The sequence below is a fragment of the Hordeum vulgare genome, chromosome 7H (genome assembly GCF_904849725.1).
Source record: "Hordeum vulgare subsp. vulgare chromosome 7H, MorexV3_pseudomolecules_assembly, whole genome shotgun sequence".
In the NCBI taxonomy this organism is placed as follows: Eukaryota; Viridiplantae; Streptophyta; class Magnoliopsida; order Poales; family Poaceae; genus Hordeum; species Hordeum vulgare.
Genome location: NC_058524.1, coordinates 471,638,763 through 471,649,038, shown reverse-complemented (window position 1 = coordinate 471,649,038; position 10,276 = coordinate 471,638,763). Strand labels below are relative to the sequence as shown.

Below are 10,276 nucleotides of genomic sequence, written 5' to 3'. Positions count from 1 at the left end.
CATTATGATAGAAGTAGTTTGTTCTCATGGTCAGAGGTGGACTTGGTTAAGAGGCCATGGAAATAATGGTAATGTAGCATGTGAGGATGTGCAACGATGGGGCGTAGTGTGATTTACCAACAATGTGTAATAGGTAAATTTTCTTAAGAAAAAGTTTAAAACATAGGGAAAAAGGGACATTTCAGTTAATCAAGACTTTATATAAGTTTAGAGTATCTTGTTCTGGTCAAAAAATAAAGTGGAGCAAACATTTTTTGCACCGAGTACATGCTTCATTATTAACAAATGAGAGATAGAAAATAAATATTCTTTTGAATCAATAAATATAGTATATTTATAGAAGTACAAGACGGAAAATGACAGTAAGAAAGGACTGAAAGTCGAGATATTACTTTGTGTTCTTACAAGTAGACTATTATTGCGAAGAAAACGGTAATTGCCGTGGAACAAGAAGCGGGAGAAAATTAATTTAACGATGGCAATTACATATCATCATGTCAATAAATTTGTGAATGCGGACAATTATTCAATCGCTATGTTTTCGTTTTCTTCCGTAGCAACGTAGAGTCATTAAACTAGTATTAGTAACTGTAGTTCAGAAGAACAAGGACAAGAAAGGATTCCTGCTAGCTATTGGATTGCACGAGTGCATGCATGGCCGCGCCTGCCTCCCCCCAACGCATGCTTCCGGTCTCCGAAAGTGTCGCCACTCCACATCTGGATCCGTCCCTCCCGCACAATTCCCTCCAAACCATGCAAACATGTCCCGCTACGTGCGGTACTCAGTTTGCAACAATGGCGGGGAGCATGGCACCAAACCGGCCGTAGCAACCTAGCTAGGAGGAAGAGGAACACACCCCGCGTGTCGTCGTCCGTGCCGATCGAAGCTAGCGGCAGGTTATAGCGTCCATCGGACGTCGGACGGACGCCTCGCCGGTCTCTCCAAGCTAGGACAAGGCCGACGACAGGACATCGACATTTCGCCCGAGCGCTCCACCATGTCAAGCGACTATACCAACTACACGGTGTTCATGCCGCCCACCCCGGACAACCAGCCGGGCGCCGCACCCGCTCCGGCGTCCGGGGGCTCCACCAAGCCGGACAACCTTCCCTTGCCACGCTACTCCTCGGGCTCCAAGCTCGTGAACCGCCGGAGTGGCGACGATGGCGCGGCCACCGCCGGCGGAGCCAAGATGGACCGCCGGCTTTCCACGTCGCACGTGGCGTCGCCGTCCAAGTCGCTGCTGGTGCGGAGCCAGACCGGGGAATTCGACCACAATCGGTGGCTGTTCGAGACCCAGGGCACGTACGGCATCGGGAACGCGTACTGGCCGCAGGACGACAACGACGACGGCGCCGGCATGGGCGGCGGCAGCGTCAAGATGGAGGACCTCGTCGACAAGCCCTGGAAGCCGCTGAGCCGGAAGGTGCCCATTCCTCCGGGCATTCTCAGCCCCTACAGGTTCGCTTCGCACAATTATCATGTGTTCTTCAATCAAAATGTTAGGGCACGACACATGAATACATGCATGATTTAAATAAAAATTTCAATAAAAAAAGTGACGCGACGCGACGCGGGGTTTGCGTGCGTGGGTCGGGCAGGTTGCTGGTGCTGGTGCGGTTCGTGGCGCTGTCTCTCTTTTTGATATGGCGCGCGACGAACCCCAACCCGGATGCGATGTGGCTGTGGGGGATCTCCATCGTGTGCGAGTACTGGTTCGCCTTCTCCTGGCTCCTTGACCAGATGCCCAAGCTGAACCCCATCAACCGCGCCGCCGACCTGGCCGCGCTCCGGGAGAAGTTCGAGTCCAAGACGCCGTCCAACCCGACGGGCCGATCCGACCTGCCGGGCCTCGACGTGTTCATTTCCACCGCCGACCCCTACAAGGAGCCGCCGCTGGTGACCGCCAACACGCTGCTCTCCATCCTGGCCACCGACTACCCGGTGGAGAAGCTCTTCGTCTACATCTCCGACGACGGCGGCGCGCTTCTCACCTTCGAGGCCATGGCAGAGGCCTGCGCCTACGCCAAGGTGTGGGTGCCCTTCTGCCGCAAGCACTCCATCGAGCCACGCAACCCGGAGGCCTACTTCACCCAGAAGGGCGACCCCACCAAAGGCAAGAAGCGGCCGGACTTCGTCAAGGACCGGCGGTGGATCAAGCGCGAGTACGACGAGTACAAGGTGCGCATCAATGACCTCCCCGAGGCCATCCGGCGGCGCGCCAAAGCCATGAACGCCCAAGAGCGCAAGATCGCCCGTGACAAGGCTGCCGCCTCGTCCGATGCCGCCCCGGCCCCCGTCAAGGCCACATGGATGGCCGACGGTACCCACTGGCCCGGCACCTGGCTCGACTCCGCTCCCGACCACGGCAAGGGCGACCACGCCAGCATCGTCCAGGTCTCCATCGTCAACACTCACCATGCATTCCGTTTCATAAATGAATCCTTTTTTTTTTTTGAGGATTTTTCATAAATGAATTTTGGCGCGCAGCGCAGACATGTATGTATATATGTTCATGTTACGATGGATGGATCATGGATGTGGTGAATCAATCAATTAGGTGATGATCAAGAACCCTCACCACGACGTGGTGTACGGGGATGCGGACGATCACGCCTACCTGGACTTCACGAACGTGGACGTGCGCATCCCTATGTTCGTGTACCTGTCGCGGGAGAAGCGGCCGGGGTACGACCACAACAAGAAGGCTGGCGCCATGAACGCCATGGTGCGCGCGTCCGCGATCCTCTCCAATGGCCCCTTCATGCTCAACTTCGACTGCGACCACTACGTGTACAACTGCCAGGCCATCCGGGAGGCCATGTGCTACATGCTCGACCGCGGCGGCGACCGCATCTGCTACATCCAGTTCCCGCAGCGATTCGAGGGCATCGACCCCTCCGACCGCTACGCCAACCACAACACCGTCTTCTTCGACGGCAACATGCGCGCGCTCGACGGCCTCCAGGGACCAATGTATGTCGGCACCGGCTGCCTCTTCCGCCGCTACGCCATCTACGGCTTCAACCCGCCGCGTGCAGTCGAGTACCACGGTGTCGTCGGCCAGACCAGGGTGCCCATCGACCCGCACGCGCGCTCTGGGGACGGCGTCCCCGACGAGCTCCGCCCGCTCTCCGACCACCCGGACCACGAGGCGCCGCAGCGGTTCGGCAAGTCCAAGATGTTCATCGAGTCCATCGCCGTGGCCGAGTACCAGGGAAGGCCGCTGGCGGACCACCCCTCGGTCCGGAACGGCCGCCCGCCCGGCGCGCTGCTCATGCCGCGCCCGCCGCTCGACGCGGCCACCGTGGCGGAGTCCGTCTCGGTCATCTCCTGCTGGTACGAGGACAACACGGAGTGGGGGCTGCGCGTCGGCTGGATCTACGGCTCCGTGACGGAGGACGTGGTGACCGGGTACCGGATGCACAACCGCGGGTGGCGCTCCGTGTACTGCATCACCAAGCGCGACGCCTTCCGGGGCACGGCGCCCATCAACCTCACCGACCGGCTCCACCAGGTGCTCCGGTGGGCGACGGGGTCCGTGGAGATCTTCTTCTCCAAGAACAACGCGCTGCTCGCGTCCCGCCGGCTCATGTTCCTGCAGCGCATGTCGTACCTCAACGTCGGCATCTACCCGTTCACGTCCCTCTTCCTCATCATGTACTGCCTCCTGCCGGCCCTCTCCCTCTTCTCCGGCCAGTTTATCGTGGCCACGCTGGACCCGACCTTTCTCTGCTACCTCCTGCTCATCAGCATCACGCTGATGCTGCTGTGCCTGCTGGAGGTGAAGTGGTCCGGGATCGGGCTGGAGGAGTGGTGGCGCAACGAGCAGTTCTGGGTGATCGGGGGCACGTCGGCGCATCTGGCTGCCGTGCTGCAGGGCCTGCTCAAGGTGGCCGCCGGCATCGAGATATCGTTCACGCTGACGGCCAAGGCGGCGGCCGAAGACGACGACGACCCGTTCGCGGAGCTGTACCTCATCAAGTGGACGTCGCTCTTCATCCCGCCGCTGGCCATCATCGGCATCAACATCATAGCCATGGTGGTGGGGGTGTCGCGCTGCGTGTACGCGGAGATCCCGCAGTACAGCAAGCTGCTCGGCGGCGGGTTCTTCAGCTTCTGGGTGCTGGCGCACTACTACCCGTTCGCCAAGGGGCTCATGGGCCGCCGGGGGCGCACGCCGACCATCGTCTACGTCTGGGCGGGGCTCATCTCCATCACCGTCTCCCTGCTCTGGATCACCATCAGCCCGCCCGACGACCGGGTCTCGCAGAGCGGCATCGAGGTGTGAGGGGTGTGGTCAGGAAACCGATCCAGCGCCGAGGCCGATCCATCAGTTGCAAAATGACCGGCCAAGAACCGCGCCATCAGATACCAAGTGCAAGAAAACAACTACTTGGAGAACCACCATGTATTGTTTGTCTTCTGTATTTTTGTTTGTGGATGCACAAGATTAGTAGTAATATTGTGCAGGATGCTAGCTAGGCAGGTCAATTTTGTAGCTGGGAAAAGAACGTATCTGACTTCTGACATGATTGCATACATACTCCTTGGGCTCCTAAAGTCATACTCACATGGGAAAGGTTACTTCTTACTTGTACAGAAATTCTGATTCGCTACACATTACCATTAGTATATATTCCATTCCATGGTCGTATTAGGGAATGGCTAGAGGACAGTCGACTGAATTTAGAATCTAGGTATTAGGGAATGGCTAGTGGATCCTCGTGTCCAACCTGGGAGTATGTCGTTGTTCCCAGCTGTTGGATGGAAAAGGAACCGTCGGGTCTTTTTCTTCTATCTCTGGAAACATTGGTCACCATCTTACTCCTTACAAACTGGATCTTGACCGCCGTCCACGACCAGCGGCGCTCCCGCGACCACCTCACCATGCCCTCAGAGGCTCAAGTGTCGCCCACCGCCGTGCTGCCATCGCTCCCAAGTATCCTTCTAGCCTCGGCGATCACTGTTATTTTTTCTGGGAACATGCACCCCACCCCCACACACATCGGTCATAAGATAAATAAAGAGGTAGCCTACCACCCTAAGATAGATAATGGGGTAGCCTTCTCCGACGAGCTCCTTCATTTCCTCTGTTGTTTCTTCCTTCACGTGAAAAAAAAGCTAAAATCCAAATTCAGACGACTTACATGTAGCTATTGTGGTCATATTATGTACATGTTGGACACGAGGATCCACTATTTTCTAACCTGAGCACGTGGAAAAATTCATGTAAGTTGTATTAAAAAGTACTCCCTCAGTTCTATAATTTTTGGGATGGAGGGAAGAAATATTTACAAAGAAAGAACAGAAAATGAACAAATGAAAATATTAGAGGGCGTGTTGATCCAATTGGTTAACTATATGCAACGGAGGAAGAGGGAGGTTTTGCTTGTGTCTTCGTCGGATAGGTGGTGCTTCGGTAGCATCTGCTTTGATGTTGATATTTTGTCGACTCAGATGGATGTCTAGATCAGATCAACTCATCATCGTCTTCTTCTTAGGGTTGTGGATCCTTTGTCGGTCAACTTCACCGACACTTTCCATTAGAGATCGGTGACTTCCTGGCTACCTAGATAGATATAACTTTATTGTTTCAATGATGGCATGGAACTTTGGCGTTGGCAACTTCGGTATGCTATCGGAATAACCAGCCAAAAGAACCGTGCCATGAGAGCTGCAATAAAGCAACAACATGGATAACAGTCATGTACTGTTTATCTTATGTATTTTATTTGTGGATGCACAAGATTAGTAATATTGTGCATGCTAAGGAGGCTAGCCAACTCAATTTTGTTGTAGCTCAGGAAACAACATACCTACACCGTGCTACGATCACATACATACTCCTCCGGCTCCTAAGACCATAGTTGTACGGGTAAGGTTTTTTTAGGGGAAAACCACTTGGCGCACTTTATTACTCAAATCAACGTTACATCATCTACAATGTCTTGAAGCAATAAAAATGAAAGATCACCACCCCAAACAAAAGTGGAGTTTGAAACAAAATTATGGCTAGCTATATTATGTGCCAATCTGTTAGCCTCCCTTGGACAATGAGCGAAAGAAACAACACCTATACAGATGGCCATTTGAAAGCAATTCGCCAATATAACAATGTAGGGGCTTCATATTTGAATCACGCCATTGCAAGCCTGGATAACTTCTAGTGAATCTGATTCAACAATCATCGGTTGACAGCCAAGGCCTTCCACCAGTTTCAAACCTCACAAAATTGCAACCGCCTCCGTTGTTGTCGCATCATGAAGATGGGATAGGATCCACGATGCACCTGCAAGAGCCTCACCCTTGCTGTTTTTGTGGATTGTAGCAGCGTCGCCATTTAATTTGTATGGTTTACTTGAGGTTTCTTTCACGTCGTCTTCTCTCCTTCCTTTAGTTCCCTTGCTCAACTGAAATTACTTGTGATAGCTTGGATGGAAAACGATGCTTGAAGGATTATGACTCTTTCTCCCTTCACATACTCTCGTCATTGACACCATATATACCGCTCCCCAATGACAAAAGACTCCCTAAGGCCCAAACGACCAAGCAAAGGAGACTGGCCCGCTGGTTTTGTGAGATGCTCTTCAAGGTTCACACTTCCCGATCGGTCTATTTTTATCAATTCGTCTATTATTGCATGTAGTCCTAGTTCAGTCCACACCTCTTTGGTCTTCTACATGTGAATATCAAATGACGTAAATCTTCTGGTCCTTGTTTACACACAGCGCATTGTAGATGATTTGGAAATATGCCCTAACGGCAAAAGTAATTGTTATTATTGTATTTCAATCTTAATAATTAAGTTTATATTTCTATGGTATAATTTCATTAGTTCTTGAATACGAGATTCAAACGAAAACCCAATTGCATACGTGGAAGCATAAATACCAAGATGATCCCTAGTCACGCCTCTAAGACTAGATCATGTATTGATGATGATCTTGTTTTCCTTATCATGAGCATTGTTACTGTAAGAAGGATGCTATCAATAATGAGAACATATTGTTGTCGGAACAATGGTGTTAGAGAGACCCCAACTTATGAATTACTAAGAGATAGTATCGTTATTATGTTATCGGTATTTCATATAACTTGTTCACGATTGCAATGTTCATTAGACTATGAGAATATTGTATATCAACATACTGGATGGTACTTTGGGGTTACCGAATGTCACTTCCGTAATTGTACTTGAATAAAAGTAACTTACAGGTATACTGAAAGCGTATGTTTTGATATCAATAGTTCAAGACTAGGATTTTTCTCCTCTCATGATGGAGATACTCTCTAGGCCCACTCGGTGTTACAGTGTCATTATTGTCTGGATAGACACTTGTGAATATGATCACGGGATACACGAACACAAACACGAGTGACTAAAACAAAATTGATAACGAGGATAACCAATATAGTGATCAAGGAGTTGATCACGATGATATCAACAATATCACCTCGAGTAATGTAAATGTATTGCGAAGCAAAGGGAATGATTTCCACAAAGAAAGGTTCGCTAAAAAACTTTCTGAATATGTGGGAGTTAACAAGGGTGTCGAGATCCCACTTTTAACTATTGGCCGAAAGGTATTCCGGGTCATGTTCGTTTATTGTGAACTTGTAGGGTCACACGCTTAACAGTTCTTATTCTGATTACTTGAGAAGTGAGAAATGAGTTAAAAGAGAACCTAAGAGTTTAGATAGTTCAGAAAGAGTTTCAGATGGTTCTAAAAGGGTTGTGGGAATTCTGAAAAGGTACAACATTATTCCAGAAAGTCCGACATATATGGAAAGTTTTCATGGGTCTCAGAATGGGTTCGCGAGACATCCATAAATTTAGGATTTTATTTGTGGAAGAAAGTTGTGAAGGAGCGTCATGATATGACCACCCTTAATGGGCCCCATAGGGCCCACATGCGGAGACATAGCCTATGGCACGCTCCTAGAGGACAAATAGGAATCGGAGGGAATCCATCCCTCCTCCACCAAGTGGAAGGAGAGAAGGTTTCCTGCTCTTGGGCGCCCACCCTCATTCCTCCACATATATATATGGGTGGAGGGATCCTTCTTGAAGCACACCAATCCAAAGGGGATCTCTCTCATAGCTTCACGCTCTCACTACACGAATGAGCTTCTTTGTCGTCTGCCATAGCGGACAGCAAAGGTCTTTGTCGTCCACCGACGAATGGCAAAGGTCTTTGCCATCCACCGGCGAACGGATATAATTTCACGCCTGCTAGGGCATGTAAAGAGCTTCTTTGTCGTCTACCGCCATGCAGCGGATGACAAATATCTTTGTCGTCAGCTAAAGCCCCCAGCACATGGCAAAATGTGCTCAACGGCAGTGGCCAGGTACTTACTCCATTAGGCTGCTAACTGAGCCTTTACCGTCTGCTAGGAGGCGACCCTTTGCCGGTTGCCGGTGGGAGTCCCTTTGTCGTATGCCAGTGGGAGGCCCTTCGCCGTCTGCCAGGCGGCGGCCACACCTGCTAGGGGAGGCGGCCTTTTGCCGTCTGCCATGGGTTGTAGCAGACGGCAAAGTGACCATATAGGTCAGACGGCTGCTCCCAGGTTGCACAGGTGGCTTCCACGTGGAACCTTTGCCATACTCTGTCAGACGACAAAGTCCTTTGCCATCCGCTCAAAGATGGCAAACGCCTTTGTCGTCCGCTGGCAGACGGCAAAATGATTGTAATGCCACCTTTTTGTGTGTTTTCAGTTATTTCCCTACATTTTTAGAATACATTTATGATATATATAATTTAAAACATCATATATAATTCCAAACATCATATAACAAGCATAGGCCATGTATCCAACATCATCATGAAAATATTGAAAAACACAACAAATATTTTCACATAGTTCATCCATATATACACATAGTTTGAAACATCGCACAGTTCATCCATACAAATCGAAACAAAATGAAAAGCATAGCAGCCCATCAATGCCATCTTCCATGAAGTGAAATAAATCTGCAAAATGAGAATAAGAAAGTTAGAAGGAGAAGAAGAAGAAGAAGAAAATAAGAAGAAGAAGAAGAAGAAGAAGAAGAAGAAGAAGAAGAAGAAAGAGAATGAAAATACTAAGAAGAAGCTCATGTTGGGGAACGTCGCATTTGAAACAAAAAATTTCCTACGCGCACGAAGACCTATCATGGTGATGTCCATCTACGAGAGGGGATTTGGATCTACGTACCCTTGTAAATCGCACAGCAGGAAGCGTTAAGAAACGCGGTTGGTGTAGTGGAACGTCCTCACGTCCCTCGATCCGCCCCGCGAACCGTCCTACGAACCGTCTCGCGATCCTTCCCACGATCCGCTCCGATCTAGTTTTGAACGGATGGCACCTCCGCGTTCAGCACACGTACAGCTCGACGATGATCTCGGCCTTCTTGATCCAGCAAGAGAGACGGAGAGGTAGATGAGTTCTCCGGCAGCGTGACGGTGCTCCGGAGGTTGGTGGTGATCTTATCTCAGCAGGGCTTTGCCCGAACTCCGCAGAAACGCAATCTAGAGGAAAAATCATGGAGGTATGTGGTCGGGCTGTCGTGGCAAAGTTGTCTCAGATCAGCCCTAATACCTCAGTATATATAGGAGGGATGGGACGGACCTTGCCTTGAGGCTCAAGGGAGCCCCAAGGGGTCGGCCGAAGGGGGGAGGAGGAATCCTCCTCCAATCCTAGTCCAACTAGGATTGGAAGGTGGAGTCCTTCCCTTCCTTCCCACTTCCCCCTTTTTTTCTTTCTCTTTGATTTTTCTTATCTCCTGCGCAGGGGCCTTCTTGGGCTTGCCCACCAGCCCACTAAGGGCTGGTGCGGCACCCTAAGGCCTATGGGCTTCCCCTGAGTGGGCTGCCCACCCCCCCCCCCCCAGTGAACATCCGGAACCCATTCGTCACTCCCGGTACATTCCGAGTAATGCCGAAAACTTTCCGGTAATCAAATGAGGTCATCCTATATATTAGTCTTCGTCTCCCGACCATTCCGGAAACCCACGTGACGTCTCTGATCTCATCCGAGACTCCGAACAACATTCGGTAACCAACCATATAACTCAAATACACATAAAACAACGCCGAACCTTAAGTGTGCAGACCCTGCGGGTTCGAGAACTATGTAGACATGACCCGAGGGACTCCTCGGTCAATATCTAATAGCGGGACCTGGATGCCCATATTGGATCCTACATATTCTACGAAGATCTTATCGTTTGAACCTCAGTGCCAAGGATTCATATAATCCCGTATGTCATTCCCTTTGTCCTTCGGTATG

The 10,276-nt window shown here is 50.5% G+C and overlaps 1 protein-coding gene across 1 annotated transcript; it reads left to right on the top strand.

Annotated features, from left to right (window-relative positions):
• Positions 1 to 848: 848 nt before the first annotated feature.
• Positions 849 to 4,560, top strand: LOC123411593 (putative cellulose synthase-like protein D5). The gene is made up of 3 exons (XM_045104559.1): positions 849 to 1,462; positions 1,603 to 2,398; positions 2,562 to 4,560. Exons 1-3 carry the CDS (start codon positions 999 to 1,001, stop codon positions 4,290 to 4,292), a joined length of 2,991 nt encoding a protein of 996 aa, XP_044960494.1. The 5' UTR covers positions 849 to 998; the 3' UTR covers positions 4,293 to 4,560.
• Positions 4,561 to 10,276: the final 5,716 nt, after the last annotated feature.

Bases quoted from the DNA above. Each gene is read 5' to 3' on its own strand.
- LOC123411593 (XM_045104559.1), top strand. From the start codon at position 999: ATGTCAAGCGACTATACCAACTACACGGTGTTCATGCCGCCCACCCCG. The intron at 1,463-1,602 runs GTTCGCTTCGCA...TGGGTCGGGCAG, and splicing joins GGCATTCTCAGCCCCTACAG to GTTGCTGGTGCTGGTGCGGT. The intron at 2,399-2,561 runs GTCTCCATCGTC...TCAATCAATTAG, and splicing joins ACCACGCCAGCATCGTCCAG to GTGATGATCAAGAACCCTCA.